Source organism: Odocoileus virginianus, chromosome 3 (assembly GCF_023699985.2).
Source record: "Odocoileus virginianus isolate 20LAN1187 ecotype Illinois chromosome 3, Ovbor_1.2, whole genome shotgun sequence".
In the NCBI taxonomy this organism is placed as follows: Eukaryota; Metazoa; Chordata; class Mammalia; order Artiodactyla; family Cervidae; genus Odocoileus; species Odocoileus virginianus.
In genome coordinates, this window is record NC_069676.1 from 56,995,809 (window position 1) to 57,012,182 (window position 16,374).

At 47.5% G+C, this 16,374-nt stretch overlaps 1 protein-coding gene and 1 long non-coding RNA gene across 11 annotated transcripts in view; one reads left to right on the plus strand and one right to left on the minus strand.

Moving 5' to 3' along the window:
• Nucleotides 1-16,374, minus strand: part of LOC110143728 (uncharacterized) — a 109,156-nt gene that overhangs the window by 68,027 nt on the left and 24,755 nt on the right. The gene's annotated exons all lie outside the window — the stretch shown is intronic.
• The window catches only part of AFAP1L1 (actin filament associated protein 1 like 1), a 68,417-nt gene that overhangs the window by 30,538 nt on the left and 21,505 nt on the right, over nt 1-16,374 (plus strand). Inside the window, exons 2-11 of the mRNA XM_020903429.2 lie at nt 565-693; nt 1,757-1,840; nt 2,599-2,696; nt 3,374-3,482; nt 7,669-7,767; nt 8,456-8,667; nt 10,651-10,830; nt 12,761-12,853; nt 14,904-14,985; nt 15,222-15,371. Of these exons, the coding sequence (XP_020759088.2) occupies nt 565-693; nt 1,757-1,840; nt 2,599-2,696; nt 3,374-3,482; nt 7,669-7,767; nt 8,456-8,667; nt 10,651-10,830; nt 12,761-12,853; nt 14,904-14,985; nt 15,222-15,371 (1,236 nt within the window). The remainder of the gene's footprint in view (nt 1-564; nt 694-1,756; nt 1,841-2,598; nt 2,697-3,373; nt 3,483-7,668; nt 7,768-8,455; nt 8,668-10,650; nt 10,831-12,760; nt 12,854-14,903; nt 14,986-15,221; nt 15,372-16,374) is intronic.

Below are 16,374 nucleotides of genomic sequence, written 5' to 3' on the forward strand. Positions count from 1 at the left end.
AAACACTGGTATAGCAAGGGGAAAAGAACAGCAACATGAGTTTTTGGCCAGGGGTGGGAAGGGTTAATGTTTAGTTTGGCTCCTGTCAAGTCACCGGAAACAGAAGGTTCCAGAGATTGAAGTGTATAGACTGATGGGACAGGAAGGCTTCCTTCCTGCCTTGTGTCCTGGCCGGCCAGAGCTCCTGCCCGGGACCTGTGCTGACCCTCGAGCTCAGTGAGGAAGGACCCTGCGCCTGCAGAGCAGAGGGCAGGCTGGGACAAAGAGAGGGTCAGCGCCTCAGCTCAGACTACCTGCGAGTTCAGTCCTCAGGTCAAGCCCCGATGAGGTCTGAGGAGGAGGAGCAGGGAGCAGGGAGGCCGGAAAGACGTCACAGTTAACTAGCAGGGCTCCCCCAGGGGAGGCTGGTGGCCAACGCCGGGACAGCTGTGTGAGGGCCTCTGAGGTCTCCGTGCTGCCCTGGGCCCTGTCCTCCAGCCCCTGCTCCCCCGGGTCCTGCAGGGTGGGGGTGGGGCCCAGGCCCTGGACGCAGCTGTGACTGTGCTCCACGGGCTTCCCCCTCAGTGCTGGAGCAGCTCCTACCCGAGCTCACAGGGCTGCTCAGCCTCCTGGACCACGAGTACCTCAGCGACACCACTCTGGAGAAGAAGATGGCCGTGGCCTCCATCCTGCAGAACCTGCAGCCCCTCCCAGGTCAGCTGTCAGCATGCTGCCCAGAGCTTCTCAGGAACCCTCAGTAACTCCCTAGGGCCTGCTGGCAGGAGGAAGCCTAAACCTCACAGCATGGCGATTAAGCTCTCTTCATGGTCTAACCAGCGTCCCCATCCACTCCAAGCTTTGTCCACCACCGCCCTGGCTGTGCTCCTTGTCCTCCTCCACCCCGAGCCCTCTACAAACTCACACAACACACATGCCACACACACTCATGTACACACCACTACCACACTCACACACACACAACATGCTCTCACATAGACTTCACACAGTAAGAAACACATCTCACACACAACATACCCCACATGCTCCATCACATGCAACACACTCACTTATCACATACACACAGCATATACGCACAACACTCACGCACACTCTGACAGACACATCACATACACATCACACTCTCCTGCACTCAGATGCATGCTCACACACTCCCCCTTGGCTTTATGGGTTGTATACCTGCCCCTCCATCTCCACTCAGGCCCTCTCTCTCTCCCCACAACCTCTCTGCCTCACTGTGTGCTCAGCAGCAAAGCTTCCTCCTCTGCTCCAGCCTTTCCCCAACCTCAAGTGAGCCCACGAGACGGTATGTGTAAATCAAGAGCTCAGGAAACTCTAAAGGGGCTGTGTCCTGTCCCACAGGGTTGGAGGGGTCTGAGTGACTTGGGGGGTGGTCACCACTGTCTAAGACTGAGCCTCACTTCCCAGGGACAATGTCCTCAGCTACCCTCACAGGACTGCTGGGGAATGAAAGGGGCAGCAGTTTGCCGACTGGCCCCAGCTGTCCCCAGAGCAGCGCCTCTACTTTGTCCTCTATACTGGGCTCTGTTATTGAGATCCTCAATAACAATGGAAAAAAGGAAACACAGTTTGAAAGCTTTGGATATAACCTAGGATATGCACATGCTTTGCAACCTGAGCGCTGTGTCCTGTGCAGGACAGAAGTCTGAGTGGGCGGGGGGGACTAGCAGTCCTCAGCGACAGCAGTCCTCGGTCCCCTCCCTCCTCACTGCTGGCCTGCTCTCCTCCTTCCTCACAGCCAAAGAAGTCTCCTACCTGTACGTGAACACAGCGGATCTCCACTCTGGGCCAAGCTTCGTGGAGTCCCTCTTTGAAGAATTTGGTAAGCTACTCTCTCCTGACCTCAGCTAGATTCTGTCCTTCCCCAACATGCATGTCTACCACCTCAGTCTCTAGAAGGGTCCCCTATATATGGGTCATCATTACAAAATTGAGTCACCTCAGAAACGTCCCTTTGCCTCTCTGGGCCCTGCCAGGTCTGAAAGTCTAGTCAAAATCCATAGTTACAGGAAATCATCCCCGAGATTTGAGGAAGGGTAGGGATGAACACACAGGCCGAAGAAGGCTGGCAATAGGGTGTTGTCTCGTCTGCTGCTAACATCCGTCTTAGTAGCAGCTGCCTGGTCTCTGAGTTGAGCAGTCCGGCAGTTCAGCAGAAAATAGAGCTGGGAGGGACTAGCTGAGGCACCTAGAGCATGGGAGCAGCCGAGCCAGGCCGCGTGCAGGGTGTGTACGATCCGTGATCTATCCTGACGGAGAATGGCACTATACAACACAGGGAGAAAGCTGTGGGTCAGATGAGGGGATTCACGGACTGACAGACTTTGGGAAAACACCGTGCCTTCATTAAATAACCCTTGAAAACGTCCAAAGCACTGTACCAAATTGAATTATCCCATTTGATTCCCTGATAACACTGGGATTATTGTGACCACTTTATGGATAAGAGGGATGAAGTCACTTGCCCCGGATTACTAATGGAGGAGGTGGTTGGGCTTCTTGACCCCAAATCTAGTCCTCTTCTCACTCCGCCATGCTCATCCTCCACTTACTCTGTCCTAATGGCCTGACTCCCCGTAGACTGTGACCTGAGCGGCCTTCAAGACATGCCAGAGGACGAGGCGGAGTCCTGCAAAGGAGCCAGTCCTGAGCCAGCCAAGAGTCCATCTCTGAGACACGTGAGTTCTTACACTCTCTGGCCCTTTTTTCCTCTGGAGGAGGTAGGGAAACTCTCAACTCTAATGTTGGGGATCCTCTTGACCACGAGAGATCTACTCTTTCTTCAGTGTGGTGGTTAAGGGCAGAAACAGCACTATGAGAACATTTCAGTGATTCATGATGACATGCTCACTGTGCCAGTGCTGAGCAGGGATAATGTGGTAAACTGACCTGTCCCTTCAGGTCCAAAGGACATGCCCACCCCAACTTCTGATTTCAGGAGCACAGAAGGAGTGATGGGGAAATCTCTGGATCACAAGATGGGTGGCCTCTGCCTTCCTCCCTTCTGCTGTGTGGCAGATCACTTCCGATCTCTGAGCCTGAGTTTTCACCTATAAAAATGAAGGTCTGGATCACAGACCAAAAATGAAGTTCCCAGCCTTTGGGGCCATGGAATTAGGGCAGGGGGCCCAAATCACATCAAACATTGTCTGTTGACTGCATCATTCACTATCGTCACCACCGTAAATGGTACCAGTTGTTGACCACTCATCATGTCCTTTCACATTTAGAGACTGCATCCTGCCTTCTAGGAGCTCCTGTACCCCTTGCCCCCAGGCTCCTCCCTGTCACTCTGCTTGCTCCCCACGCTCTCCTGGTCTTTTGAGTTTCACGCACCTCCTCTATACTCTTTCAGACAGCTGACCTGCCTCCACCGCTCCCCAACAGGCCTCCGCCTGAGGACTACTATGAGGAGGCCCTTCCCCTGGGACCTGGCAAGTCCCCTGAGTATATCAGCTCCCACAGTAAGTTCTGGTCCCTGAGGGTTGGGGGTGAGGGGGAGAAGGCTCCTGTCCTGAAACTCCTGTGTATCCTGCTGGGGCTGGAGCTCCAAGCCTAGCCTGGCAACATTCAGCCACGCCCACCTACTGGGGAGGAGCGTGGGAGACCCTGGTCTCTCCAGTGACAGCCTGGGTGGGCAGGCCAGTAGGCATGGCCTGGGGGTCAGGGGCTGGGGTTCCAGACCTAGTTCTATGTGACCTCGAACAACCCCCTTCCCCTCTCTGGGCTTCTGTTCCTCTACCCCTGAAATAAGAAAGAGGGGTTAGATACACACATATCAAGGCACTAGAGCGGAAGTTCACGTGAGTGCTACGGCCTGGGTATAGGGACTTAACATTACACACAAGAAACTCTATTATGGTTTTTGGGTGGTGCACCATGTGTAGTTGAACCTGCATAAGATATCTGTGTCCCAACATCCTATCATTTGGCAGCACAGAGGAATATTCTTCAGCCATCAAAAAATACATGAGACAGGTCTGTCTGTGCTGATCAGAAATGAATCCCAGGATACATAATGAAAAAAAAAATCAGAATACTGCATATAACATGATCCCATTCACTTTTAAATAGGGTACTCACACATGCATTTAATAGTTTTTCTAGGATATGCAAGAAACTCTTGACAGTATTTTCCTATAGGAAATGAATGAGCAGAAATTTGGGTGAAGGGGAACATATTTTCCCATTCATACTCTTCTGTACTGATTGGGCTTTTCATCATGTTGTAGTAAAATACACATGACATAGAACTGACCACTCCAACCGATTGCAAGTGTCTAATCACTGGCATTTAATGCATTGACAGTGTTGCATAGCCATCACCGCTATCAAGTTCCCAAACACCTTCATCAGTCCAGAAGGAAACCCCATGCCCAGTAAGCAGTCACTTCCTGTTCCCCTCTCCATCAGTCTTCTTTGTCTCTATAATTTGCCTTATCTGAGTATTTCATTTAAACAGAATCATACAATATGTGGCCTTTTATGTCTGGGTTATTTCATTCAGCATAGTGTTTTTGAAGTTCATTCATGTCATTGCATGTATCAGTACTTCCATTTTATAGACAAATAATACTCTATTGTATGAATATACCATATTTCGTTTATCCATCTGTCAGTTGATGGACATTTGGGTTTTTTCCATCTTGGGCTACTATGATATATTATTCTTATGATTAATAAACTAGTTCAAACAAAACTAGCGAAATGGTAGACTTGGACCAGGTGATCCATGGTCCTCTTCAGTCTTAGGACCTATGTCACTGCCAGCAGCTGTTTATATGAAGCAGGTAACTTTATTTTATCCACTTGAGGACAGAGGAGGAGGGGATGAGGTGCTGCTAGACCCTGAATCCCAGGACAAGCCCTCAGCTGGATGAGGCTCTTTCCCCTCCCCAAAGAGCTCAGATGGGGCAGAGAAGCTGCCTCCTGGAGCAGCGGGGATCCTGGGGTGGGAGGGAAGGGAGTGCCCCAGGAAAGGCCAGGGCCCTTGTCCAGGAAGAGGGCGCCAAGCCCGACATGAAGTATCCTTCCTCTCGCACACACTGTCCAGCCTGCCAGGTGTCCGAGTGCTTTCGGTGCTCCCTCCCTCTTCCCCCTTGCACCTCCCCCTTTTCCACCCTCACATGTGGCCTGAGTACCCCAGTCCACCTCACAGGGATGTCTCTAGCATCTGAGACCTCAGGATGTCTGCTGGGAAAAGCAGGCTGTGAGCCTCACTTGAGAGATATAACTGGGCACCCCAGTCACTGGGAATTTGAGTGCTGCCATCCTCAGGATAACAGATGGTCAGCAGGGCTGAGAGCCCAGAGTGGTGCTCTGAGGAACAGCGTGGTGTGAGAGCAAGTTGGTCTGAAAGGAAGGCTTCCTGGAGGAGGGGATGGGCACCTATCCCCTGAGCTGACAACTTCATTTCTGATCCAGGCTCTATCACTAGAAAAGTATGTGGCCTCAGTTTCTTCATCTGTGAAGTGGGTCTGATACCTCTCTCCTTGCATTGCAGAAATCAAGACATAATAGTTATAATGATGTCTAGCATTTGTCTAAGATGTTTCATGTGCCAGGCTTTATACTGAGAGTTCATATGCATTATATCACTAATCCAAGGTAGGAACTGTTCATGTCAATTTTATAGGTAAAGAATCAGAAATGCAGAGAAACTGTGTTTTCTTTCCAAGGTCACTCAGTAAGTAATGGAGATAGATTTGAACTCAGATCTGATTAACCCCAAAGCACACACCCTTAACCCACTGAGCTTCAAAGTATGCTCCAGAGACCATCCATATCAAAATAATCTTAATTGTTAAAAAAAAAATCTGATTCCTTGGAATTCCATACATTTTCTATTTTTACATATGTTTAGAAGCATCCAGTTAAATAGGTTTTTTTCCATAGTGCAGATTCCTCAGTTCAGCCCACACCAATGAATCAGAATCTCTGGAGACACAGTTCAGGGATCTAAATTTTTTTTTCCTTTTTATTTAATTGGAGGATAATTGTTTTACAGTATTATGTTGATTTCTGCCATATATCAACATGAATCAGCCATAGGGATCTGCATTTTTTAAAAGACCCCAAATGAATGTAAGTTGGCGCAACCATTAAGGGAAAAATATGGAGGCTCCTCAAAAAACTAAAAATAAGAGTTACCGTATGATCTAGCAACCCCACTCCTGGGCATACACCTGGAGAAAACTCTAATTCAAAAAGATACATGGGGCTTCCCTGGTGGTCTAGAGGTTAAGAATTTACCTGCCAATGAAGAGGACATGGGTTCAATCCTTGATCCTGGAAGATGCCACATGCCACAGGGCAACTAAGCCTGTGCGCCATAGCTACAGAGCCCATATGCCCTAGAACCTGTGTCCTGCAACAAGAGATGCCACTGCAGTGAGAAGCCTGCCCACTGCAACAAGAGACAGCCCTGGGGCAACAACGAAAACCCAGCACAGCCAAACATAAATAAATTTTTTGAAAAAAGAAAAGATACATGTAACCCTGATGTTCATAGCAGTTATTTACAACAGCCAAGACATGGAAGTAACCTAAACATACATCAACAGATGAATGGATAAAGATATTTTATACACACACACACACACAGGTATGTTACTCAGCCATAAGAAAAAAGAATGAAATAATGCCACTTGCAGCAGCATGCACAGACCTAGAGATTTTCATACTAAGTGAAGTAAATCAGAGAAAGACAAATACCTGAAGATATTACTTATATATGGAATCTAAAGTATTATACAAATGAACTTACTTACAATACAGATACAGACTCAGACATAGAAAATAAACCTATGGTTACCAAAGGGGAAAGGAGGGGATAAACTAGGAGTTTGGGATTTAATAGATCAAGCTAGTAAATACAAAACAGATAACCAGCAAGATCCTACGTATAGCACAGGGAAATATATTCAGTATCTTATAGTAATAATGGAAAAGAAAAATAAAAGACCCGTGGTAACTGTGATATAAAATACAATTTGGGTTACCTCCATTCCTATACTATACTGACTCCGAAGAATGGGAAAAGTGCAAAAATTCAGCATTAGCAGCTATTGTATGTGTTGTGTATATTCACTATTGTATGTTATTATTTCCTCTAGTCCACTTCCTCCTCTGCAGGTTTGGGGGGGGGGATGTATTAAGAAGTGAGCAGAGGGGCTGAGGTGGAGGAAGATGAGACAAAGGCAGAGCAGAAAGGGGGTCTGGGCCCAGGTGCTAGGACACCACTCCCTGCAGCCCAGTGACTAGAGCTGTGGCCAAGATACACACCCACACATACCAGTGTTCTGGGGTCAGAGGAGAGAGGCTGACCATGCTCTGCCTGGGAAGGTCAGAGGAAAGATCTTTGAGCTGGATATTGGAGGCTGAGTAGGAATTTTCTAGCTGTTGCTAAGAGGGCACAGAGAATAGCATGAACATAGGCCTGGAAGTGTGATAGGGCCCAGCATAGGCGGCAGGTGTGGCGCTAAGGCAGATGAGATACGGAGAGGAGGCCCCATACTCTGGCCAGGCAGTGACTAGAAGCTCCACTCCCTCTTCCCTGAGGAGGACACCGTGTCCAAGATCTTCACCAGCCCTGGCACCTGGAGTCTGCCTGCATTTCTCCAAGTACTGCTCTTTCTGCCAACCCCACAGATGGCTGCAGCCCAGCCCACTCGCTTATGGATGGCTACTATGAGGATGCAGACAGCAGCTACCCCGCCACCAGGATGAATGGGGAGCTGAAGAATTCTTGTAAGTACTGGATGGACGTCCAGTCCAGTTCTGTCCTCAGGGAGAGTAAACCTTGACCTGACCTTGGCATGCCCATACCCACTGCCCCCCTCAACTCCCTGGGGTCACCACAGAGGCCTCAAAGTCCTTGTTCTCAGTGACTCTGGGGTTCAGTGGGAAGACTGCTGAGAGGAGTTAGGAGCCCTAGACCAAGCCCTTGCCCTGACTCTCAGTGACTGACGTTAAGCAAGTGATTTACTCTCCCTGAGCCTCCAGATTCCTCTATCAAACAGGGACTTGCTGGGAGCCAAGAAAATGACCTGAGACAATGGATGCAAAGATGATGGATAAAGACAATAGCTGATGTTTACTGAGCCCTCAGTGAGTGCCAGACACTCAGCTAAACATTCTGCATTCGTTGCTGCTCAAAATAGCTTAGTGAGGTAGGTATTATAATTTATTATGACTATTTCATTGATGAGGAAACTGAAGCTGAGAGGTAAGTCACTGAGGTCACAAAGCAAGTGGTAAATAGGAAAGACACAGGGCCCACATGGGAGCTTAGTCATTACCAAGATCACACCTCACACCCACCCCTTCACAGCCCTGGGGCCCCAGAGCAGGGATGTCTGCAGAAGAGTCAGAAGGTCCACCTCCCGCCACCCTGGGTGACAGCACAGGGACGGGTCCTTTCCTATGGCTCCTGCAGACAATGACTCTGACGCCATGAGCAGCTCCTACGAGTCGTACGATGAGGAGGAGGAGGAAGGCAAAGGGCCACAGCCCACACACCAGTGGCCCTCAGAGGAGGCCTCCATGCACCTGGTGAGGGACTGCAGGATATGTGCCTTCCTGCTGCGGAAAAAGCGCTTCGGGCAGTGGGCCAAGCAGCTGACCGTCATCAAGGAGGACCAGCTCCTGGTGAGTGGCCGCAGAGGACAGCCTCTGGGCCTCACGTGGGCTTGCATGTGTGTGCGTGTGTGTCTGTGCGTGCAGGCATGTCTGCCTCTGTCCCTCTGGGTTTGCCTTGCGCACAGAGGCTCAAAGGACAGTTCTTCTGAGAACAGAGCTCTCCTACCAGAGCAGAATTTTTAAAAAAATACAAAACCTGATAAAGACTTGACCAAGTTTTGTTTTCCCAAACTTGAATTTTTTTATCACTTTAAAACAATGTTTATCGTTTTTCACTAGGTAAATGTATTTACTTAAAAAGCTAGGAAAAAAAAATGAAAAATGATTTTAAAAAAAAACCTACCTAATACCATTGACCAAGAGCTAACCACTGCTAAGTTTTGATGCATAAACTTCCACCCTCATTTCCATACATCTGCCTTTTCTGAAACTGAGCCCATGCAATACTTGTTATATAACTTGAAACATTTTTTTTTAATTTGTCATGTCTCATCACTATCATTTCATAAAAGAAATATACCTTTAATTCCAAAGTATAAGGAAGGACATAATTTCTGGGGAAAAAAATGACATCTCTTTATCTGTTAAGTCTTACTAAACATATATCCATTGAAACATGACCTTTTCTCACCTTGGAGCAATGAAAAGCTCATCCCAGGTCAGAATCAGGCCAAGAATCATGACATACTTCTTTCTACACATTATGCCGTCTTTTTCTTGACTTACTGCAATGGCTATGACCTACAGTGGAGATTCTCTGGTGGCTCAGTGGTAATTAAAGAATCCACCTGCTAATGCAGGAGATGCTCATTCAAACCCTGGGTCAGGAAGATCCCCTGAAGAAGGAAATGGCAGCCCACTCCAGTATTCTTTTTTTTTTTTTTCCACTCCAGTATTCTTGCTTGGAGAATCCCATGGACAGAGGACCTGGCAGTCTACAGTCCATGGGGTCACAAAGAGTTGGACACAACTTAGTGACTGAACAACAACAACAAAGGACCTCTAGTATGATATAAATAGAAGTGGTGAGAGTAGGCATATTTGTTTCAATCCAGATCTCAAAGGAAAGTTCAGTAATTCACCATTAAGACTGATGTTTGTGGAGTTTTTGTGTAGGTATTCAATCCACATCTCAAAGGAAAGTTCAGTAATGCACCATTAAGGCTCATGCTTGCTTGTGGGGTTTTTTAATAGGAATTCCTTATTATCACATTAAGCAAGTTTCCCTTTAAGAGTTTGCTAAGAGTTTATGTTACAAATGGATACAGAATTTTATCAAATATTTTTTCTGCTCCTATTGAAATATGTGGTTTTTCTCCTTTTTTCTGGTACTACAATAAATTACATGGTTAGTTTTTGAATGATAACCCACTCTTGCACTTAGAATAAATTTGGTCTCTGTGCAATATGGTTTTTATATGTGTCTGGATTCTATATGCTAATATTTTGTTTATAGTTTTTACAACTATGTTATGAGAGACATTAGCCTATGACTTTCCTTTTTTGTAATGTCATTGTCAGGTTCTGGTATCAAGGTAATGTTAGCCTCATAGTAATAACTGGGAAGTGAGAATTATTATTGATAAACTGTTGACTTCCCAAGGCCAACCCTCCATTTCTGCTATAACTCTCTCCCACATTCTTGCCTTGGAGCCCATTAATAGCAGGGAGCTGGCTTCCTCCCAAGACAGCCTGTTTCTTCTCTGGTTCTTTAGACTAGAATGGTCTTCCTGGTATTGTGCTAAAACCTGCCTGTTCCTAAATAAGTAGCTGTGACCCTTAAGACTGCTCAAAAGCCCTTGAGATCTGGAGCTTTCCCAAAGATGCCCCTCCCAGGCTTCTTGTCTCTGTTGTATACAGTCACAGCCCCTGTCTTCATGCAGTGCCCACAGTCGGGATGGGTGGGGAGGTCTCTTTGGGGCAGGTTGAGTTTCAGTCTCCTCCCTCCACTCTCCACTCCAAGAGGCCCTAACCCCTTCTCTTCCTGTCCAGTGTTACAAAAGCTCCAAGGACCAGCAGCCGCATCTGAGGCTAGCGCTGGATGTCTGCAATGTCATTTATGTGCCCAAGGATAGCCGGCACAAGAGGCACGAGCTGCGCTTCTCCCAGGGGGCTACCGAAGTCCTGGTGCTGGCACTGCAGAGCCGGGAGCAGGCCGAGGAGTGGCTGAAGGTACAGGGGGGCCTGTGCCCTTCACCCACCCTCCTACCCTTCCTCCCTCCTCCCTTCCTTCCTCTCTTCCCCAGACCCAGCCCTCAGTGGGGTGGGCGCCTATCACTGGAAAAACAGGCCTGGCTCAGAGGGTCAGTGCCTTCCACATGGCTAGGGTTTTATGTGGAAATGGGCCTCGGATACCTCCAGGAGACAGACCTCAGCCTAGAGACCTATATTCCTTCTATCTATTTGAGTCCCCTAACATGCCTACTGTGCATTTATCCTACCTGCAATGTACATCTCCAGGAACAGAGAGCTTAAGACCTCCTGCAAAAGAAGCTGATTTTATCATTAGACAGGCTAATCCTTTTTTTTTAATAAAGGAGAAATTCTTTATCTTAGGTAAAATGTGCATACTTATAAGATCCACCTATGACCCAGTTCCTGCATCTTACACAACAATTAGAGTTACCATGTACTGAGCACTTTCTTGGCGCCATGCATTGTGGTAAGAGCTTTATACACATGACTTCATTTACTATTCACCATGGGACTAATATTGTTCCCATTTTATAGATGAGGAAGCTGAGACACAAGAGCTTCTGTGACTCACCCAAGGTCAACCACCAGTGGTTCGGACCAGAATTGGAAGTGAATCCAATTCCAAGGAAAATCTAAGGAAATCTAGTCCAAAGGTGACAGGGTGGCATAGTGATGACAAGGGAAGACTTCGGTGCTATACAGACCTTAAGTTCAAGTCCTGGACCTAAGCAGCATTTACTGATATGTGATCTTCTGCAAAGGACTTCATGTTCCTGTGCCTCAGATTCTTCCTCTATAAGATGGTTCTTGTCAGCATTCTAGAGAGTACCTGACATAGAGCCTGCCAGGCAGTAAGTCTTCAGTAACTGTCAGCAACTACTGTGCAGTGATGGTGAAGCCCTCACCCCCAGGCCCTTACAGCAGATCTCTCCTCTGATCTTCCTGCTGGAACAAAGAAACCAAACCACTGCTTCCCTCCCTCCCATCCTCTCTTCCTTCCTGTGATAACCAGCTCTCCCACTGGGATGTTTACTGTTTCTCATTACTGCCTTTGTCTCAGGAGGGGAAGGAAGAAAGAGAACCTGCCTGCTGGGGTGGGGGTGGGGGAGCACTCTGTCCTTAAGGGACTGTGGTTGGGTAAGAAAAAGCCCTAAACTCGGAGTTAAAGACGCCTGCCCTGGTACCTCAATTAGTGCAAACAGCAGAACAGGCAGCCATGGCTTCACCTCTCAGAGTCTCATCATTCTCATTTATAATTTGGGGACCAAAGTATCCCACCCCACAAGGCTGCTGTGGGGATATACAAGGGGATAATCCAGGCAAAGCCAACTGACAGATGAGCAGCAATGGTCTGTTGCTATTTAATAATCAGGATGCTTGTGCTGCATGACCTCAGGTGAGTGCCTTGGGGTCTCAGTTCCCACATCTTTGAAATGGAGAGAATAATCCTGGCTATTCTGCAGGTTGTTGTAAAGTTCCAACATGTCACAGAAGTAAGTCCCTCATGCCTGTGGCATGCCAATGCACATAGCCCTTCACAGCCATCATCTCACTGGTCCTCACACCCCCAAGGAGGTAGCAGAGAACTAGCAGCATCCCTGTGTTACAGTTGGGGAAATGAAATCCCAGAGCAGGGACGTGGCTTTTCCAAAGCCATGCAACTAATTAGTAATGGCGCCAGGTCTAGAAGCCAAGTCTCTTGGCTCTCAGCTCCTTATGTTTTCAGTTCAAGGGACAGACTCAGGAAAAAGCCTGTTCAGATCCTGGCGTGTCCCACACATGGGGCAGGAGGCCAAGTCAACCTGTCCCTTACCCAGTGATCCCAACCGCTCTGATGGACCTCATTCTTGCTTCTGTCTCCACAGCGTCTCTGCCTACCTGCTCACAGTATGTGTCCTCTCCACAGGTCATCCGAGAGGTCAGCAAGCCCGTCGGGGGCACTGAGGGGGCAGATGTGCCCAGATCCCCAGTCCTCCTGTGCAAGGTGGACCTGGACAAGGTACCTCTGTCTTCACAGGGTCCCTCTGAGATAGACAGTGGGAACTCAGCACAGGCTCTGTCCCAAGGGACACGCAGGCTGGTGGTAAAGCCAGACATCAACAGCAGGCACTTAATAAACGTCTACTGAATTCATGAATGCCCATGTCCAAGGTGCAACACAAGCCAGAGGAGGGAGTGACTACCCTGCCAGGACAGGAAGAGGTCACGTTTGAACCAAGCCATGAACACCAAATTGGAATCAGTCAGTCAGACAAGGAGTGTCCACTGGGACATAAGTGAAGCAGTCATTTCATTCCATCAGGCCATTGACAAATACATGCTAAAGCCTATGTTTCACCAGGTGCTGTGGGTGATTATGGGACTCAGCCCCAAATCCTAAGGGAGGGTTAAGACCCCCACATAAGGGTCTCGCACGACATGATAAAGACTAGCATTATAGAAAATGTGACTGTGGCCAGCACTGTTCTAAATGCTTTATGTATGTTACCTATCTTAATTTCTATAATTCTTTGATGAACTGCATTTTCAGAAAAGGAAGCCATTGCACAAAGTCTGCCCAAAGTCACACATAATAAGAACAGAGCTAGCTGATTACACCCAGCCAGCCGACCTGTGGCTGAGTGTACACTGGGAGGGTAGCTAAAATGTTTAGGTGGTGTTTCTGGAGAAGAGTGGGAGTGAGAACATGGTATTGGTGGCTCTCTCTCTCCATAGACTCCTGTGATGGAGCTGTCATCATCATTAAATCAACTCCAAAGTGCACACAGTGTTTCTTTATATTTGCTATCTTGATGAAAAACTTAACATCTGTACATCATCACAGAACAAATAGGAACCATAACTTCTGTTTCACAATTTACAGAGGTGATTCTTTATACTTGACCGTTCTGTCCCAGTTCTGACAGTTGCCATTTTTCCAACCTTTGGAAACTTGGGGGAGTACACAGACTCTCTCATCTCCCCTGCCTTCTAGTACTATGCTAGCATAGTACTAGCAAAGCATCCCTGAGCCTGGTCTGGGGTACCCCCAGAAAAGGTTTAGGGGCCTCAGAGCTCTGTGAGTTCACCTTTATAAGTGGATAGGTATCATTTTAGTCTTGTCCTGAGTCTGGCTGGCACAGTTTAGCTTCTTAACGTGGGACAGTCGCATACCACACAGGTGTTAGGAATGACAATTTCTAACAGGTGGCCTCAGAATTTCACTTGTGCCAGTTCCTTGGTGCCTCACAGCAGCCCACTGACATGAGGGTAATTCAAGTGAGAAGCCTTGAAGAGATGAAAGGATTTTCCCACATCTCCACAGCTGAGGAGAGACATTATTTCTTCCAAGGTCCATCTTGACTATTCTACACCACTCCTTAATAGGAATGAATGAATGACTGGTCCAGAGTTGGCATAATAAGGAAAAATACTGTTGGTTGACCACGAAGTTGTTACCATGGGGTGGGTGGGTGGGTGGGGGGTGTGTGGTATCTTTGCTATTCTCTCATCCAAGCTAGAATTGTAATGGACTCGTCTCTCATCACCATTCACATTTACTGATCACCGAGTCCTGTAATGACTATTTTGAAAATCCCAACTCATCTCTTTTTCCCCATCCTCATTGGTGCTATTCACCCTCCTATCAAGTCTCGTATCGCCCAGGATGACATTCTTACTGCCCCTTTTGCTTCCAGTCTTGCCCCCTTCTTGTCCATCTCCCATGTTGCAGCTGGGGGGGACTTAGAAAACCAACTTCACTAGTGTCCCACTTAAATACCTTCTTACCTCCCTGTCACCTAACAAATATGGTCCAAACTCCCAGGACATTAATTTCAGCCTATTATATTGAATTTCTCACTCCCCAAATAGACTGAATTCCTCATTTCCAAATACATGAAAGTGTATTGTGACAACTAAGTGATAGTTGTCCTCCTCATACCAGTAAGACAGTTGCTCCCAAGTATTTCTTTAGCTAATCCTTGTGTACAGGGGTCAAGGGGGGGCTGAACCAAGAAAGGGAGACTGAATGTGCCCTCTGACAAGGGGCTGTCTGTGTTCCTCCCCAGAGGCTGTCCCAAGAGAAGCAGACCTCGGATTCTGACAGCCTAGGCATGGGTGACAGCTGTTCCACTCTTGGCCGTGAACATGGTAGGAGCCTCTGGGGGCTCAGAGGGAGAATGCTAGAGCTGGGAGGGGCCTTGCCATGAGCACGCACAGTGCAGATCAGGTCCTGACCATTCTGGAAACCTGGCTGATGTGAGCTGGCTTATCCATACTGGGCCAGGCCCTGTGTGCAGGTTCAAAGGCTGGAGGGAAGGCTAGGGGCAGGTGGATCTAGAACTTGGGGCTCCCTCCCCTCACCTAACCCATCTCCATGGCAACAGGCAAAGGGAAGAAGAGCAGCCTGTCAGAGCTGAAGGGTTCCATGAGCAGGGCTGCAGGCCGCAAGATCACCCGTATCATCAGCTTCTCTAAGAAGAAGGCACTGGCTGATGACCTGCAGACGTCCTCTACCGAGGAGGTTCCATGCTGTGGTGGGTACCATGCATGCAGAGAATTCAGACCCTGTTGATGAGGGATCCTGGGGCCAAGCCAGAAGACCCTCCAGGCCTAATCTACCTCATTCCTAAGGCAGAGGATAGAATCCTCCTACTAGATGGCTAACCCCCACTCCATCAATAATTCACGCCCATCCACCACTTCTCCCTGATGAGGCCCTGACACCTAACAGAAGGAAAAGTTAACCAGCTGTCCTATTTCTATGCTCCCTATGACATTAGTGCCCATCACTGCCCATCTCTGGGCCTCAGTTTCCTCTACTATGACAAGAGGAGAGTATCTTAACTTCTCACTATATAATATAATATACCAAGTGTTTAAGTTATGGTCTGGTCTTACAAGGATATTTCTTGAATAAAAATATTTAAGGACTTTTCATTGTAAATGCATAAAATGCGAATTAAAAGTAGTTTGAAAGAAAAGAAACATTGCTCGTCTAATAGCATTGTTCCATGTATTGGAATCCAATAAAAAATCATGTGTTTTAGGTAAACTGTAATATTCTGATAACCTGGAAAGAACATCATAAAAGCACATGGATATAAAGAAATATTTTCTAAGCGGATGAGGATGCTTATGGTAAAAAAAAAAATTAAAATCTAAAACATGAAGAGGGAATTCTAAATTCATCAACCATCAGCCTGCCCCTCACTTGTTTCTAATTCTTCATCTTGGCTACATGTTTTTGTTCCACATGCTGCCACCAGGTGTCAGCATCAGCCATTGTTTTCTGTCCTCCGAAATTAGTTTTTGCTATTTTAGGAGGAAAGGCAGAAGGAAGAGTTGTGTCTTTCATTCATTATGTACAGTAGTTCTGCCCCTTTCATCAAGGTTGGTATGGTCTGAAGGCTGTGCAGGTAATGTACAAATATGATTATCAATCCCCTCTTCACAGATAACAAACTGAAACCTGAGGTCACAGACCTGGAATGAGCTGACTCAGGACCCAGGCCTTTCTCTCCAGCTAGAGTACAAGAG